General features: G+C 41.3%; 1 protein-coding gene across 1 annotated transcript in view; it reads right to left on the bottom strand.

Moving 5' to 3' along the window:
* LOC146992419 (uncharacterized) overlaps positions 1–19,581 on the bottom strand; it is a 44,770-nt gene that overhangs the window by 23,016 nt on the left and 2,173 nt on the right. Inside the window, exons 3-7 of the mRNA XM_085790549.1 lie at positions 15,527–16,373; positions 14,555–14,728; positions 13,749–13,922; positions 12,723–12,896; positions 11,383–11,556 (exon numbers count right to left, since the gene is read on the bottom strand). Of these exons, the coding sequence (XP_085646675.1) occupies positions 11,383–11,556; positions 12,723–12,896; positions 13,749–13,922; positions 14,555–14,728; positions 15,527–16,373 (1,543 nt within the window). The remainder of the gene's footprint in view (positions 1–11,382; positions 11,557–12,722; positions 12,897–13,748; positions 13,923–14,554; positions 14,729–15,526; positions 16,374–19,581) is intronic.

Here is a 19,581-nt window from a genome sequence, read left to right as displayed (position 1 = left end):
AGTCTAATGACTGAATCATCTTCAGGTCAGTTTACAGTAGAAACCATCTCTTACTGTGACTCTGAAGGTCCAGGTCCAGATCCAGGTCCAGATCCAGATCCAGATCCAGATCCAGGTCCAGGTCCAGATCCAGGTCCAGGTCCAGATCCAGGTCCAGGTTCAGGTCCAGATCCAGGTCCAGGACTGAAGTTTAGAGGTTGATCGTTGGACATGTCACTCTTCAAAGACGGACAGATGGATCCTGGAGACTTTGTTCTTAGTCTGTGCTTCTGACCTCTGCAAACACAAACATGTTTTTATTCTGTGTCCAGTCTCCAGCTGTTGACCACCTGTCTCACATCAGCTGTAAGTGTGTGAAGTGTAACACACATCATCAGTGAACAGTGCACATCAAATCAGCCACTTCCATTATTTTCTTTGTAGAGTTCCACACAGACCATAACACATTGTCCCTACTCTCCTACGTTCTGTCCTTTTCGTCCTCTACTCAGTTCCCACAGCAGCTCCTTCAGCAATATTTTGCTGTCACTCACACTTCCTTGGTTAATTTGGGCAATGGCACTGGTGTGTGTTGCACTTAATACAAATGTGACACTGCACAGACAAACACAAAATTGTCCTTCACATCTTTACTCGACGTTGACATGACTTTGTAGTGATCCCTCTTCAAGTTGCTGTTACACTTTACTGATGACTTTGGATTTATTAAAATCAGTCAAATATCAACATAAGAACTGAATAAATCACACACCAGGAAAATAAATTACATGATGTACTTTTACACAAATATCTAGATATGAGATTTATTTGAAACTACATTAAATCACAAATAAAACTGTAAAACAAACTCCCTGTATGCCTCTTCAGGGTGCTAATTATCAGGATTTTACTGTGTTTTTGTTTATTCAACTGTCTTGCTCTTCATTATCTGTTTTTACAGTTTCTTCCTTTTTGATTTCATTGTCAAGTTATGACACTGATCCTACACACTACATGAAGTATAGTAGTATCAGCATGTAGGTTTAAAAATAGGAGCCCATCTACACGGACAAAAACAACAGGAATTAAGATCGTTAAAAATTAATGTTTAGAGACTTTCTGATCATGTGCGAAGCCTCCAAGAAGTTATTTCCTTTTCTAGTGACGTCGACTGCAGCAGCTCAACACACTAAACTAAACTCTGCTACAGAGACAGTTTGGAGGTTCACATTTTGTAGCAGGTCTCTTACTCTGTCTCTGAGGGTCGTAAAGAGGTTGATCGTTGGACCTGTCACTCTTGATGGACAGGCAGATGGATCCTGGAGACTCTGCCCTCAGTCTGTGGTTCTGACCTCTGCAATCACAAATATGGTTTTATTCACATCACACCGATCACTGCATTGTGGGAAGTCTACAGTGACATCAGCGTCCAGCACCACACCCTGTAGTGAAGGCTGGAAGCAACACAGCAGCATCATTGACACACTGCTCAGCATCTGGATCCACTGGGTCAATATCTGGACCGACAAGGTCTCCAGTTGTCCCTCTGCAGCCCAGGGAAAAGAGACATGGAGACATAACAACATGAGGATGGAAACAAACTGCTGTTCACTGTAGTTGATTGAAATGTTTTCGAGGGGGTCCAAACATATAGACAAACATAAATTCATCAGACAAACATGTTATTGACAATATAGAAAAACAGAGAAATAAACAAACAAAAAAAGACAACAACAATAAAACAAACGAAGGACAAACCACAGTTAATGTAACTACATTGGAACAAAACAACCGTAATAATAAGGCAGTATATAATGATTATGAGTATCAATTCAATAAATCAGAAATGTATCTTCAGTTAAAACAGGAACAGGTCACCATGAGTTTCTGCCAAACACACTGAAGCTCATGGTTCAGGCTGTAAAATGATGTTGTAAAGTGTCTGAACTCTGTTAGATCCAAATTCATCAAGGTTTACAACACACTATAGTGTACTAAGCGCCACCTGGTCAGTTTTATTGTGTAATATTCAGCTCATCACTGAGTCAAGATTATGGTTAGTAGTAAATTTGTGTCAAAAATTGTATTTGTATTTGTGTCATGTTGATTTATAAAATGTAATTCCCCACATTTCTCTGTCTCCTGGTGATTGAACAGACTGTATAGTGTCACAATGTAGAAACACAGAACACAACTACTGAACTAGTTTATATCAGGCCCGACCTGACCCCAGCTGAACACCTGACCATTGTCTCTGAGCCCGGTCCATTCAATTAACTATATTTACTGATTTAAACATGATATTTTTAATAAGCTGTCTGAAATAACTAAAGTTTTTAACTACAACTGTGACAGAAATCTGTTCAGATGAATCTTAATGATTGTGCAGTCTGTGAAGACAAATTTCCCCATGGGGGACAAATAAACTTAATCTAATCTAATCTAATGAGCAATACTGTCATTTATAACAGTGTGACTTTGTTGTGACCTCATACCTGTTGTAGCTGTTGAACCACATTAGCTTCTGTGGGTTAAGGTCACGTTGTTAATAAACAACATTTGTGTTAATCACAACAGCTCACTCCTCATTCCTCAGACCAACTTTGATCTGAGCTCAACAGAGAGAGAGGGAGGTTCTGTGTGGACTGAAGTTTACTGTGACTCTTCTTCTCTCCAGAGTCCACAGGGACTAACTCACTCACACACTCACACTGCAATAATAATAATAATAATAATAATATTAAAAATAATAATAAAGTTGTTTTACACTCACTCGTCTCTGACTTCAGTTTCTCTCCTTCTGCGTCATCTGTAAATTAGAGTCTGATCTCACTGAATGCTTTCACTTTATAGCGGCTGCACCTGTTGGAACAGGTTTAATGGCCTCTCCTTCTTCCTCTTCTCTACATTTACAAGAAGTCACATGACTCTGTGAGTGTCTGTTGTTCACTGACAAGTTGTTATTGCATTGCCTCTCGACATCCTAACTAATGTATTTTGCTCCTGCTTAAGATCTCTACCCCTGCACTGATTGTAATCAAACTCCTGTTGCTCCTCCGCTTTTTCCTAAATAAATATTTCCTGTGTAACAGACTAATGGTCCTGGACAGTCGATCAGATTAACACTTGTGAAGATGGACGTGTTAAAAGATTCTGAAACTCAAACAGGAGAATAGGAAGACAGGACAGTTGACCTTATGATGTTCATTTTGCAGCAGTTGAGGGTCGAAACTGCAACTTCTGGAACCGAAGAGCATTGTCTATCTCACTGAGCTAACTGGCAAGTGGCAGTTCAACAGTGGCTTCACAAAATGAGTAAACCATTTACTGTCACGCAGGCAGATTTGAAACCACAGTAAAAATAAAAATCCGTTTTTGAGGTAAAATTCTGATATGTATTTGTCAGACATCATCTACTTAAGACTCTAAGATTATTTACATTTGTTTCTCAAAGACCATTTAGTATTTTGATGTGTTATCATCAACTCCCTTATTGGGTTTTGAACCCACATCCTCCAACACCAAGAACCAGCTCCTAACTGACTGAGCTAATTGTCTGTGAGTGAGACCTGGGGCCTCATTTATCATTGTGGATACACCTTTTTTTTTTTTACACCCCTTTCCCCCCGTTTTGTGCGTACGCACTTTTCTCCGCCAAATTTGGGATCTATCAAGCCAAAACCTGACGGGAAAAAGTGCGGACATTTACACCCATTTTGACCCTGGAGTACCGGCATTTACACCTGTTTTGAGGAACAGGAGGAATTGGCGACACCATTGCTGAGTCAGAGAACTGCAGTGTGAGAGGGAGAGAGGAGCGGAGTACATTTAGAAGAGCACAATGTTTCCCCTATAGGATTTTTTGAAGTAAGTAGGCTAGTGGTAGTGGTGGACCGTTGATGCTGGCAATCCAACCCGCTCTGTAAAAACACTAGGCTGTATGTTAATTGATAAACAGAGCGGATTGAGGATTTTGCTTTTTTGCTTATACACACTCTAGTGTGGCGTCCGACAAGGATCAAACCCACCAAGTTTAAAAACACACCGGCAGCAACGCCCACTGATCTGCAGCTACTGAGACTGTTATTATTCTGTCACCTGAGTTAACGAGGTGCACATGTGTTTGGAGCTGACGAGAGAATAAAGAGCGAGACAATGGAGCTATGAAGGACTCTGTAATGTAATGGAAAATGACCTAAACCGAGTCCAGTAAAGCTGTAACTGTGTAGTGGAAAGCCATGCAAAGTAATGGTAACTATCGTGGAAATCCTGCTTTACATTGTTTTAACATCTAGGTAAAAAAAAAAAAAAAGATTTTCTGGGATAAAGGGGCAGATGACATAAGATTATTCTTCTTTCTGCTCCCCTTTGTTGAGATTTGGGAGGTTTTTGTTTTTATTGTAGCTTATTAAAATGCAAGATCATTTTTCTGACTGATTTATTGCCCGATGTCGCCGTGTATCTCGCTTTCGGGGAAGTTCCGCTTCTTTCCCCCGCCCGCCGCTCGTTGTCTTCGTTGTCACTTTGTTGCCGCTCCACAGAGCGCACATGGCTACTTAATATGCACGTGCTGACCATATATGGTTGTGTCTAGGCGTTCCAGGTGCGGAGTATGAGGTGTGTTCATGTGTGCACCATTCTTGGGTCCGGTGTGATTTATCAAAGAGAAATTGCGGAGAGTTGTGTGTACGCACAGTTTGATAGATCTGAAAATTGTGTAAATATTTTGAATGTACGCCATTTTCATCTTTTCGCCATACGCAAAAATTTAGTAGCAGTTTTACACCCTTTTTGATAAATGAGGCCCTTGGTGTGTGACTTCTCAAATAGACTCAGGGAGTCACAAGCCAGGCAGAAGGTGTCAAGGCAGATTTCAAAAATGTGTCAAAATGTCACAAATTGTGTTTCTAAACAAAAATCTGATAATACATGAATTGCATCTAGACAGCATGGGAATGTTGGTGATTTGTTTTTGTTTGTTTTGCTTCACAAGAGAAAATGTGATGTTTAAAAATGTCACTCTTACATTGACTGCAGTTGTTCCCATGAGAGCAGAATTCAAAATGTTCTAGAAAATTCAGTTTTGGAGATAAAATTTTGATATTTGCCAAACTTCATCAACCACAACTTCAAAATATTGTCATTTTTTTTCAGGAAGATTGAAAATGTATTTAGCAGGAATTGGATGGTATATATTTACAGTACTGTTTACAGTCAAACGTTTTCCTGCACTGTAGGCTCAATTATTGATTAATCAAAAATCTGAGAAACAAGTTTTGTTGAGTACAGTCTGGAGATGCTCTGTAGCAAGTTTGGTGACAGTTGAGCAAAAATTGTGGGAGGAGATAAAAGTTTTAAAGTTATTGAAAAAAACAGAGTGATGGACTTAATAATTTGTAATGAGTCTAAGTCAACAAAAGTTTCAGCAGTATCTGGGCTACATTGTGGTGAAGTTTCAAAACTGTAGCATGTACCGTTGGTTTGGTAGGAATTTTTAAAGTTTTTAGAGGGGGGGGGGGGGGGGGCATGTCCTTGGAATTGAGTGAATCTGGGTCCCTAATAATAATAAAGTTGTTTTAACACTCACCTGCCTCAGACTTCAGTTTCTCTCCTTCTGCTGCGTCGTCTGTAAAATGGAGTTTGATCTCACTGAATGGTTTCACATTTAAGTGGCTGCACCTGTTGGAACAGGTATAATGGCTCCTCCTCATTCCTTTTCTCTACATTTACAAGACGTCACAGACTCTGTGAGTGTGTGTTGTTCACTGACAAGTTGTTTAAACTAGTTGTTATTTCATTGCCCATTGTTTAACAACTAATGTGTTTTTAAATGAGATAAACTTTGACTTTTGCTCCAGCTTCATGTAAATAATGTTGATTATCAAAATGATTTAAAGGTTGAATATGGATAATCTTTTTCAAAAATAATAACTGAGTGTAACACGGTGTGCAGAGAAATCCCAATAATCTAGCAGGGTTTACCTCCAAATGCATTAACCTCATGATATGACACTTTCACGGCCTCTAGACCCATTATCCAACATTTTAAACATATATAAAAGTCTGAAAAGCTGGAAAAGCATAATAGGTCCCCTTTAAATACACAAAGGGAGGGAGAGACAATGACACAGGTGCAAACAGTCAGGGCAGGTCTGCTGCAATCAGCACATGGGAGAACACGAGGGCAGGAAGTCAAGACACCTGAAACAAGAGGAGAGGATAAGTACTCCCGGTCCATGTGCATTTGTTTTCAACAAAGCCTTTTTATAATAAATCAGTGGATCGATGGATTATCATGAGAATGTTACGATGCCTGTATTTCTGTAGTCTCATCTGTCATAAACCGTGAGATTATGGTTTACGGCATGCGTTTGTGTCACAGACTCACAGTGCCTCCGAGTCGAGAGCTTTTTGGGAGCTCTGTCTTGTCTGTGACACTGGGTCAGAGGCTCTGATCGCAGGTTGAAATTAGCTGATTGCTATAATCCTGCATATTTACATGAAAGTGTCTATTAATATGTACTGTCCCCTGATTTTTTAAATAATAAAAATAAACAAATCGCAGGTTTGGTTTTCAGCCACAGTGTGGAAGGAGCCTCCACCCTCCCTGTAACAAGCTACAAGTAATTTATCTAACATCACAATTAGTCCTAAGCCGTTTAATTACGGTAAAAATTAAACATAAGGTAAATATCCTGAATAATTCTTCTCTGTGCCATATCTGGGTTGTTGACAAATAAGAAGTAAAAAATCATTTTTTGAAGAAAAAAAAAATATATATATATATATACTGTATATATATATATTCATGTAGTTTGAAATCTGATATTTGAGAATATAGAAGTGATCACTAACTTTTTTAATTTTTCCACTGTTTTTTTGAATATCCTGCACCATAAATGTGTCCTATGGTGTGACGTAAAAAAAAACTAAGAAAAAAAACTTAAATACTACACAAATAGCATGAGACAGATTCATCTTAATTGTGAGACACTTATTTTCATATAGTGTAATCTATTTAATGAGAAATTTCCCCCATGACTTGTTGACCGTTTTCAATAAATGCAATGAATGCGAGTCAAACTTTGATGTCAACCTTTCAAAACTATTGAAAAATATAAAATAATCCAAGGTGAATGATGATAATATATGCCCTAATGCAATAATCAACCGTTTTTTAGGATATTTAAGGTGGCACAGTGGTTAGCACTGTTGCCTCACAGCAAGAAGGTCCTGGGTTCGAATCCCCGCCCGCCCAGGTCCTTTCTGTGTGGAGTTTGCATGTTCTCCCCGTGTCTGCGTGGGTTTCCTCCGGGTGCTCCGGTTTCCCCCACCACTAAAAACATGTCGGCTAGGTTAATCCTCCAGTCAGTACCCCTGACCAAAGGCACTGGCTCATAATCGGGAGTTGGTCCCCGGGCGCTGCACCGCGGCTGCCCACTGCTCCTCAGGGATGGGTTAAATGCAGAGAAAGAATTTCACTGTACTAGCTGTATATGTGACAAATAAAGTACCTTTACCTTTAAGTTTTAATATTTTTTCATGCGAGAAAGTTGGTCGTCTGTGCTCTGCTCCTCACTGGCCTCATTTCTCCTGATAACGTGATGTTTCCCTGCCAACACACACACGCACGCACTATAGAAATAAAGATATAAAGAACTCTATACAGATATACGTATACATATTTAGGATTTTTTCCCTCTTCTATTTTTGGATTAAAAATTAAAAAGGTAAATAATATCTTATCAGGTATAATTCATGGATGGACTGAAGTAGAACAATATGTTTTGTGTCAAAAGTGAGAATTTAAAGTTAATTTATGTTCATATAAGATAAATATCTGAAGACCAAGGGTTAAAAATATTTGCACTTGTATTTGTACAGAGAACATGTTACTGAGTAGCTGGGTTACTATTTGATAGAAATGTGTGTTTGGACACTGATGAAGTGAGATTAATGTCAGTCCATCAGTTTATAAATAAATCTGGATTGTAGCGGTCCGTCATTCAATCGCTGACAAGTTCAACTGTCGATAATTGTTGGTTACGTCATTACGTGTCTTTTTCACGTTGCGGAGTTCAACAATATCTGGATGTTTTGTACAAAGTGAGTCCTCTCGATTTCTACAAATCTCTGCTGAGAGTGAAGAGCAAGAAACAGTGATGAGGTGAGATGAACTTAAGTCCAACAATCTATCAATAAATGTGGATTGGTAGTGAGTTGTTATTCATGACACTGAATCAATTCTGCTTATTGGTTACATTCCCTTCTCTCTGTCACAGTGAACAACAACATTATTTACATGAAACTGGGAAAAAAGTTGATTTAATTAAAAGCACATTTGTTGTCATTTTAAATAACAGACAAGGAAATAAAATATAGTTGAAACTTGTAAGTGAACAACATGAACACACTCATGTGACTTCCTGTCTGTAACTGTAACCATTGATGACAGAGAGAAGGGAAGTGACTTGATACAGATAGAATGATGCCACCTGCTGGTCAACTCTTGGTATTACACCTGTATGGATTAATTCAATGTGAGTCCATGAATAAATAGTGAGCTAGGATACAGCAGTGGTAGAAGAGCTGCTGAGATATTTCCTGTTTAAAAGCACAGAGGGATTAATTATTAATATGAAGCTCACCACATATTTTACTGTGGTTTTCAGAATTTTGTCATATTGACCCTCATGTTGTCAGAGGTAATGAAATGTTTTTACAGATTTAGATTTAAGGATAGTAAGCTACAGAATTTAACTTTACTGTTGCTGCAAAGAGTTTTTTTTTTTTTTTTAAATCAAAGTTATTGTATTGATTTGATTGGTGATAGAAGCACTGTGTCTCACAGAGAAATATAAATCTGCTTTCATTGAGGAAGTAAGCTATAACTCAAGTTATAGTGAATTTATACTGTGTAAGATTCACGTTTTAATGTATTCTATAGTATTTAGGAATGTGGTTGCATTAGAGAGTAACAACAGTGTCTAGTATATGAGCACTTTGTGTTATGATCTAAAACAAACAAACAAACAAACAAAAAACATGTAAATGCACATTAATGCAAATGTTACCTGGTTTGTTCTTTATGTACAAAAACTAAAGTGTCAGTGAATTGAATCCTGCAGGTTTGTCAGTTGGATGTTGCAGCAAATCACAGAGTTGTACTGGATCCAGATGTGGACACTGAGGAGCTCAGTAGGTATGAGAGAAGAACTGCTGAAGTAAACATGACACAGAGAGGTGCCGCCTGTAGCACATCTTCACTTTCAGCTCATGTTAAACCATTTAAACACATTTTACCACTGTAAATATACAGAACTAATTCACGAAATGCAAAGTTATTTATGAATGTGAAACAAATTGTTGTCACTTGCTTATATTGAAAATGATGGAGTCCCGTCTTTATCATGACTGACACATGTAATGGCTATAATAGTAATGATACTGAATAATGTGAATGAAAAAAACAAATATTTAAATGTTGTAACTCATTGCAAAGAGTTGTAAAAAGGTGGAAATTCATAGTGTTTATCTGTTGTCCATTGTTCTTGACACAGCAACAGAAGATTCACAGGTGAACCTCAGAGCCTTGATGAGCTTAAAATCCAGAGACACTGATGATGCTTTGTTAGGTCCAGAGGACACGGGGACAATGGTGCACTGGACTCTGTGTGTGACAGTGGAGCTGTTCTCAGATCAGTTCAGTCTGCAGTGCTGGGAGTCACCTCCACTTCCTCTGGTTCCTCTGGCAGTCAGTGGTGAAGAAGATCTGGTTTTAACGCCAACATCTACGCACACAGACCAGAGATGTGTCGGTAGTCAGTAGTCCAGTGACTGGACATTGGCCTGTAGAGAGAGTGCTGCTGTTTCCTGTAACACTGTGTAGAGAGAGGAGGTGGAATCAGCTGGAGCTTCACCTTCACACCTTTTTACACTATGTTGCTGTGTTTGATTTCAATGTGCAGCAACTGTGTAGAAATATGAACAAAGACTGAAACAACATTGAACTGAAGTGAAACGTGCAGCATTTACTGCAGCATCACTGCTCCAACACTTCACTGAGGGATTTCCTCCTGTTACCTGTCAGCTCATGTTACAGATACAAGTTATTAAGTATCTGTGGGATCACAGCATCTGATTGGCTGTTGAAATTTCACAGAGAAACTGTTCTATTGATCATTTTCACTAAAGTTTCTCCATTCCATCTGTTGAAACGTAGTTCGACCAGAAAAAAAATACATTCTTCTCCACATTTATTGTAGACTATCATTATTCTAAAGCAAAGATCAACAACATGTGATAGATGCAACAGGACGTCTGGCTCATACTTCTTGGTTTTGTCCTAACACCACAACACCTTTCCCTGATACTGGATCAGTTAGGACTTTGACCTCCACACACTGGTTTTGGTTCTTGTCTTGTTGTTTCTTTATTATATAAGTTGTTTAATTGAACTTAATTGAACATCTACATGACTTGTCTGTATGTCTAAATATCTTGTTGTGGATCTAAGTTACATGATGAAAACACAAACAAACAGTGAAGCTGCCCTGAAACACTTTTGACTTAATTGATCTGGAGGGAAACAGCTACTGATGTGACTGACCTCAGACCTCAGTCTCCAGTCTACAGTCTGGTCTCTTATGGAGATCACTCAGATCCTTCAGGTCTGAATCCTTCAGTTTGTTGAAGTTCAGGTCCAGTTCTCTCAGGTGGGAGGAGTTGGACTTCAGAGCTGAGACCAGAGAAGAACAGCTGATCTCTGACAAACTGCAGCCCTGCAATCTGAATAAGGAATAAAAGAAGAACAACATTCATTCACCTCTTCATGTCAAAACTGATCATTGCTACTGACCTCAGGACAGTCAAATCAATATCTGATCAGACACAATGGACTAAACACTGACTCTAAAGGTCCAGTCCTGATCCAGAACTAAGGTCTTTCTTGGTCCTGGTCTCAGGAAACTCAAACTACACACATTCAACTGAACACAAACCTGTTGACAAACCCCACCCCCCCACATCTTATGTGATGGCTTCAGACCAGTCAGTCTTTATCTGAGTCAAATGCTCTGACTTTAAGATCAGATTCAAATCATCTCTGTGAACAAAATGAAGACTGGCCTAACACTACGGAGCAGTCTAACATGTGTTTGTGACAGCGCCCCCTGAAGGTTGGAGGGAACATACATTATTGATGAGGACTGAGTGAAATGAGCTGAAAGTGAAGAATCATTGTCAGTGTGAGAAGAACAAGTGGAAACATGAGACAACAACTATTTCAAACGTCTTTCATTCATGACATCAAAGTCAATGATTCAGGTTCTGAGTGAAGATCAATCGGGTTCAGTTGTGGATCAAAGATCTAAGATCTACAACAGTAACAGTCAGTGAACTGACCTCAGAGTCTCCAGTCTACAGTCTGGACTCTCCAGAAAACCACCCAGATCCTTCAGGTCTGAATCCTGCAGGTTGTTGGAGCTCAGGTCCAGTTCTCTCAGGTGGGAGGGGTTGGACTTCAGAGCTGAGCCCAGAGAAGAACAGCTGATCTCTGACAAACTGCAGCCCCTTAATCTGAATAAAGAATAAATGCAGTGAGTTGAGGACAAAGCTCCTTGTTGACAGCGTTCAGTGTCTCATCATCTGTTCAGAGCTGAAGAAGCTTCAGAAAGAACAAGTTTAGTTGCTGAAGCAACAGGAAGCAGGTTAAACAGTCACAGAGAGAGAAAACAGCTCATTAATATTCATGAGAAGCTGTTGCTGCTTCAACACAGATGTAGTGACTCCACCTCTTCACCTGTCAGCTCCACTTGTGGCTCCATCATTCATGTGACTGGCGGGGACAAATGAACAACATGTTTTTTGGCATTGTATTGCTGACCTGGGCATTGTTTCTAAATAAAAAAACCTCTCCTATCATTCCCCTTTTCTGTGCATGGTTGAAGGAGATTGGATTGCATCTACGCTCCACTCCCCTCCTGCGCCGAAAGGTCCCTTCCAGTTACATAAACCAACCCGGCAGTGGACACAACCACTGTATCAACTCCCCACCCGCATCTATTTAAACTCTGTCACTTGGCTTTGATCTTTTGCCCTGATGAAGACCTCCTGAGCCTTCAGTTACCTCCTTTACTGTGGAACCAGCTCTCTCCATGTCAGAGAGGCAGACACTCTAAGTCTAGGTTTAAGACCTTCCTTTATGACAGGGCTTTTAGTTCGGGCTGGTTCAGGTAGCTCTGAACCATTTTACAGCTATGCTGCTATAGACTTAGACCCTTCCTATGAACCAGTCTGCCATCCAGTACTCCCATTAAGCTGGCCTGCCCTCCCTGCCTTTCCTCCCACCCCCTTCAGCAGAGCAGAGCAACAAGCCTGCCAGCAGAAACCAAACACGGCGCCATTTTTTAAAATCTGCTAGGAAGTTGCCCTGTTTTGGAAAATGGATTTCAAACTGCTTCAAATTTTATGCACATGATAACAGTCCCGCCTGCAACGCCTCCATATGTTCAAGGGCAATCTTGAACATGCTGCCCCCTTTTGGAAACAGGAAGTGCTGTATTTTACATCAACATTATCTGATTTCCTCAAAACTTCATATGTGTAATGAGGGTCCGTCCCTGAGCTCACCTGCCACATCTGGTGGATGAATGAAACATTGCATTTTATTGCTCCTACCAGGTTTTGTGGTAATAAAATATATATATATATATATATAAAAGAATTATAGTTAGTGAACTGACCTCAGAGTCTCCAGTCTACAGTCTGGACTCTCCAAAAAACCACTCAGATCTTTCAGGTCTGAATCCTTCAGGTTGTTGTTGCGCAGATCCAGTTCTCTCAGGTGGGAGGGGTTGGACTTCAGAGCTGAGACCAGAGAAGAACAGCTGATCTCTGACAACCTGCAGTGCTCCAATCTGAATAAAGAATAAAAGCAGTGAGCAGTGTGAGAGTGCAGGAGTGTGTGAATGTGTCTGATTTGGGGAGGGGGGTGGGGGGGTGGCCTCTGAGAAATTAGAATGTGTATGGCACCTTTGTATTTCGTTTTGTTGTTGTTGTAATTCCTTTTTTTTTTTTTTTCCTTTCTTTCTTTTTTTTTTTTTATATGACGTGTGTGTGTTTGTGTGTATATGTGTGACAGTATATATGTGCATTTATATATTGCTTCTTCTTTTTGTGTGTGTGTGTGTGTGTGTGCTTTCTTTTTTTTGTTGTTGCTGTTGTTTTGCTTGTTTGGAACATACAATCAATAGTAGGGCTATTTTGTTTGCCAACAGGAAATATACTTGAATTGTCTGTATGTTCTTATTTTATTTTATTATACTGATTGCCATTATATTTGCTATATGTTGATATGAAAAATGAATTAAAAAAATTGTTAACAAAAAAAAAAAAAAAAAAAAAGAATAAAAGCAGTGAGATGAGGGCAAAGCTCCTTGTTGACAGCGTTCAGGAAAAAACAGGTCAGGTCAGTCAATATTGACTGACTAAGAGCCACACGCTCGAAACGTTGTCATTGTCTCTCATTTATTATGTAGTCCTCTAATAAATTATTGAACATTTTGGGAGCAAACAGTGTGGAGAGTCCCCTCCTTTTTGTCGAATTTGCCTCCCTGGACTCAGCACCTGGCTACACTTTGGATGCGCATCAGCTTTTTTCTTTGTTCAACACCAGCACTAATGACATGTTGGCTTTGAATATTTCGCTACAAACATCACAGAGCCTCACATCACATTCATCTGAGCACAGAAATTAAACAGAGTCTGACCTCAGAGTGTCCAATCTACAGTCTGGACTCTCCAGAAAACCACTCAGATCCTTCACTCCTGAATCCTGCAGGTCGTTGTAGCTCAGGTCCAGGTGTCTCAGGTGGGAGGGGTTGGACTTCAGAGCTGAGACCAGTGAAGAACAGCTGATCTCTGACAACCTGCACCACTCCAATCTGAATAAATAATAACAGATGTAGCTCAAATCACCAATAATCAATCAGATGTGTCCCGATCAATGATCGGGGCTTAATAAGTAGAGGGACTTCGTCCTTCTGTTGTTGTGTCCTTCTGTTTTTGGGCCTCAATGAGCCTGAGCTCTATCCAAGCGTTTCAGACACATGTCAGATCTACAGTGGAAGGAAAATCACCTCTTTTTGAACATTGAAGCCTGTAAATCTGTTTGAACAGACACCAAGAATAAAATGATCAACAGTGAAAATGGACACGACAGGTTCTGTTTTCAAGACTCAGCTGGAAATAAACTGGAACCCTAAACCTTTGATTTTTCCAGAAATCTCCAATCTGCTGTCGTTCATCATCATCATCATCATCACTGATGTGACTTCAACTTGGTGAAGTATTTGTTGAAGTTTCTCTCATGTTCAAATCAGCAGCACAAAAGTTTTTAAAACAATAAAACTTCTATCCACCACAAACACTATGACTGGTCTCAGCTTCTTGTAGTAATAATAACACCCAGTCCTTTCTCTTCTCCAGCTCTTTGTTTAAATCCTCAACCAATGAACAAGTGAAACTTTACACATTTGGCCTGAATACAGACAAAATCTACAACAGACAAACTGACCTCAGAGTCTCCAGTCGACAGTTTGGACTCTCCAGTCCAGCACACAGAACCTTCACTGCTGAATCCCTGAGGTCATTGGAGCTCAGGTCCAGTTCTGTCAGGTGGGAGGGGTTGGACCTCAAAGCTGAGGCCACAATTTCACAGTGAGTCTCTGAGAGATAACAGTGACGTAGTCTGTGATTAGAGAAAACATAAGATCTGTTGTAAAACAATCTGATGTAAATAGTGGTGACAATCCAGGTGGTGCATATGATGTGATGGTTCAGCTCATCTTCTCTGCCTGGGGTGATCCTCATCACTTGGTTGGCCCTTTTTAAATAGAGTCTATTTCCTCATGAAGGAGCTCTGAGACTTCCTCTTGTTTAATTCTATTGAACATCAACATCCAATGACATCACTAGATTTCAGTCATGGGCTACAATAACATTCATGATCTTTGTAATAGGTGTTTAGGTTGTTGCTTTTACAGTCAGGAGGAAGATACAGAGACACAGAGCGTCATCGTAACTGCAGATGGAAATAAACTTGAAGCTAACTCTGCTACAACACATCACATGGCAACATTTAGCCTGTGTGTAATATTGTACATGGGCCCATTAGAAATAAAATAGAAAAATTAAATCAGTAAAAACCATAGTAAGTCAGTCACACACCTGTGTGTGCACGGTGTGAGAGGAGCAGCAGAATGGAATAAATGACAACATTTTTATGTATATTTCTCACTTTGCCTGTTTGCTGCTCATACTGTATGCTGCTGGATTTACTGGGAGATCAAAAACAACAGTGTGATATGATGGTGAATCAGCTCCATCAGCTGTTATAGGCAGAGTTGAATTTGACCGTTTCTCTCTCCTGAACACAAGAGGGAGGGGCTCAGTCTGTCAGGTGATACCCCTCCCAACAGGTGCAGGAGCAGCCCCCCAATTATACAATATAATATAAAACAATTATAAAGATCATGTCTGGACTCACCCAGCCTTCCTGCAGTTCCTCACAGCTGGGATCAGTCTCCATCGTCCCTGATCTGATGTCTTGTACTTCTCCAGGTTCAACTCATCCAGAACCTGCTCTGACATCTGCAGCATGTAGGCCAGAGCTGAACACAGGATCTCAGAGAGTTTCTCTGATCTGTTCTCTGACTTGAGGAACTGTTGGATCTCCTGGTGAACTGACTGGTCCTTCATCTCTGTCAGACAGTGGAAGATGTTGATGCTTCTGTCAGGAGAGATTTTATCACTGTTCATCTCCTTCAGGTTGTTGATGGCTCTCTGGATGGTTCCTGGACTGTTCTTTCTCTGACCCAGCAGACCTCCTAACAGCTTGTGGTTGGACTCCAGAGAGAGGCCATGAAGGAAGCGAACAAACAGGTCCAGGTGACCATTTTTACTGCTGAGGGATTTGTCTGTGGCTCTCCTTAAGAAGTCATCCAGGGTTAAATCAACATCTTGTTCTCCCAGGAAGTTCTCCAGGACCTGTGTGTTCCTGTTGGTGAAACAGTGGAACATGTAGACTGCAGCCAGAAACTCCTGAACACTCAGATGAACAAAGCAGTAGACTGTTTTCTGGAAGATCACACTCTCTCTTTTGAAGATCTGAGTACAGAGTCCTGAGTTCACCGAGGCCTCTGTGACATCCAGACCACACTGCTCCAGGTCTTCTTGGTAGAACATGATGTTTCCTTCCTCCAGCTGGTCAAACGCCAGCCTCCCCAGCTTCAGAAGAACTTCCCTGTCGGCCTCTGTCAGCTCCTGTGGACTCCTGTATAATGACTGAAAGAGTGATGATAGTCTGGAGAGGACAGAGGCTGATGGCCGATCACCTACAAAGAAAAATTGAGATTGTTGTAAATGTTGTATGGAGGACTCACAAGACCAGAACTGGAGGAATGTACTAAACATTGGGAAACATTTATTATATGCACTACACCTAGAATAGTATGACACAATACCATGAAGAGTGATGTGATTCTATAAAATCCATCCATGATGATTTTACTTTTTTTTAATATGGACCACTTTTGAGTCCTGAATAAAGGCTTTTTAAATTTTCAAAATATTTTTTTTTTAAGATACCCCGTGAAGGTTGCTTTTGGTTATCAAAGAGTCTCATATTAATGTGGATGAATCTATATTACCCACACTTGTTTATGTGTCCATTTTCAATAAATATATCTTTTTATCTTTGTAGTTATTTTGATATTATTATTTAGGGGTCGACTCTCCTCCCCTCTGAGTGAGGGAAGATCGGATGGTGGCTCAGAGAGCTGTATCAAGAAGCGATTTTCGTGTGTTATGGAGCTATGTTGAGTCTAAAGCCAGGCTTCCCTGTATCACAAAGGTGGCTTTTTTAACCCGTCTAGATCACCGTGGTAACGTATGCTTAACTCATAGCCTGGTCCCAACCGAGCTTTTCTTAGAAAATGACAGGAACTCTCCTTTAATACCTGCAGTGAGAGGGATGAAACAGCAGCCCTCTGTGGGCGCTGAGGGAGACCCAGGATACTGAGTTGAAGTCATGCTTTAACACAAGCAACAACCTCATCATGCTGATAATTCCTGAATAAAGTGGTCTCAGTAACAGAGGTGTTACCCTGCCTCACCTCTGTGCACATATCTGATCCAACAACATGATGCAGATGACTGTGACTGGAGGAGGCTGCACAGCCATTGGCCAGGATCAGAGCTGTATTTCAGCAGATTATAATATGTCCCATCCACCTCTATCACTCACCGTACTTATTGTTCTTCCTCTTTGTCTGGACCAGCAGGAAGTGTGAGAACAGGTCAGTCATGGTCTTGGGCAGCTCTCCTCTCTGGTCTGTGGTCAACATGTGCTCCAGAACTGTAGCACTGATCCAGCAGAAGACTGGGACTTGACAACATGATGTGGAGGGTCCCTGGACGTCTTGATGTTGTGAGAATGATTCTTCTGGACCAGATCTTCATCACTGGACCTCCTCCTGAAGTACTCCTCCATCCTGGGAAGGTCAGTGGAAGCCTCGGACCTCTGTTTACCCCTGTCAACAAATGTAGGAGGGATCTGATTGGCTGCGGCTGGTCGGGAGGTTGATCCAGACCAGGAGCCGAGGGAAGCAGATTCCCCTGGATGAGGTTTGTCAGGGCAAGCACCGTTGGGACTGATGATGTCTGTGTGACCTCAGGACACAACCTCCCTGTTGTGAAGTCCAGTGACAGTCGGCTTTCATCCAGGCCGGTCAAAAGATGAAGAGAAGTTTACAGGGACAGCCAGCTGCTCTGCTGTCACCTTCTCTAAATGTTGGATGGGAAAACATGGAAGCAGCTCTTGGAGAAAGACTCAATCCGCTGATCTCTGATCAGGTTTCAGCTCCATGAACGAAAAACAGAACCAGCAGACTGACATCTTGGTTCTCCAAGCCCTCGGCCCAGTCCATGAGTGAACTTCTGCATCCGAGAATGGTTTTTCCCACGCCAGCGGACGCCGTTGTGTCAGAACCACTCTGATGGGTCTCTGTGGGACAGGTGATGACCGTAGAGACAGTTTTCCTCTCTCTTGTTGGATGGGTGGGGACCGTTAGAGAGGTCCTCTCTCTGTTGGACAGGTGAGACCATAGAGACGTCCTCTCTCTGTTGGACAGGTGAGACCATAGAGACGTCCTCTCTCTGTTGGACAGGTGAGACCGTAGAGACGTCCTCTCTCCGTTGGACAGGTGAGACTGTAGAGACGTCGTCTCTCTGTTGGACAGGTGAGCTTGTAGAGACGTTGTATCTCTGTTGGACAGGTGAGACTGTAGAGACGTCGTCTCTCTGTTGGACAGGTGAGACTGTACAGATGTCCTCTCTCTGTTGGACAGGTAAGTCTTTAAAGATGTCGTTGCACTTGATTGGAGTGTCATGGAGGGTCTTCTTCTTGGGACGTTGTCTTCCAGCTGTCTCACTTTCATGTTGGGTATTAACCTCTTCACTCTGTCCATCTGTGATGTTAGAGCTCAGTGTAGATCCTGTTGAGGAGGGTTCCACTTCCTGTTCCAACTTCCTGTTTATCTCAGCTCCTTCAGTTCACTCGTTCACATCTACTCCCTCAGATCTGATTATGTATGTTGATCTAATAACCTCCTGCAGACCCACGATCTGCCTGGATGAGAGAAGAAGAGGACAGAGTCAGACTGAAGACAGAGAGTCTGACAATCTGATCAGATTATTTTCATCAGCTATAGAAAAACTACAGACAACAAAGAGAACGTTTGAATCATCATCTTACAGTAAATGTCAGTGCTGTGTGATGGAACAATGACTCTGGAGAAAACAACAAATGACCACATCAACAGACAGATGTTCAGTCTCACTTTGTACACAGCTGCTCTGATTGGCTGTCTGTCTTTGTCCACACTGGGGACAGGAGGGGGGTCCTGAAGAACCAGACTGGTCCCAGTCTGAGGTAAAGCACTGTCTGCAGAACCAGTGTCCACAGCTGGTGGAGACTGGATCCTTCAGGACGTCCTGACAGAGACCACAGCAGGACAGCTGCTCGTCCACAGAGACACCACTCCTCTTCCTCCTGTCAAGACATTTCTGGATCAACAACATGTCACAGTCACAGCTCCACATCTGTGCCTGATTGGTTGTCTACAACAAGAAGTGTAGAGAGGTGAGCTGAATGAAGACCTGGTCCTGAACTGGTCTGGTTTCTGTCTCTGTTTATTAGTTGACCTTAAATTTTGACTGTGGCAGCTGAGGCTGAGCTTCAAGCCACTGAGGGGCTGCCAGAGGAGCTAATAGTTGACTGTAGTGTCTAGTGATGTCCAACTTCTTCATTAGACTCTCTCAGTGTCCATAGATCTCCACCAACACATGTCACCAGTACAAATACCAGTCGGCCCAGTCCCGGTGTGGCTTCAGTCAAAAACTGTATGAGCTCCTTGGTTCCTACCTACATTTCCCTTGACACAATACAAGAGTGTCTACTACTGGAAAAAACTGTGCATTACACACACATGCACACACAGGTCATGTGTTTGATGTTGAAGCTCATGGTTCAGGCTGTAAAAT

This window comes from Trachurus japonicus, chromosome 1 (genome assembly GCF_045865225.1).
Source record: "Trachurus japonicus isolate A0001 chromosome 1, Traja_1.0".
NCBI classification, from domain to species: domain Eukaryota; kingdom Metazoa; phylum Chordata; class Actinopteri; order Carangiformes; family Carangidae; genus Trachurus; species Trachurus japonicus.
Note: the sequence above shows the minus strand (reverse complement) of the source record. Positions and strands in the feature narration are given on the sequence as shown.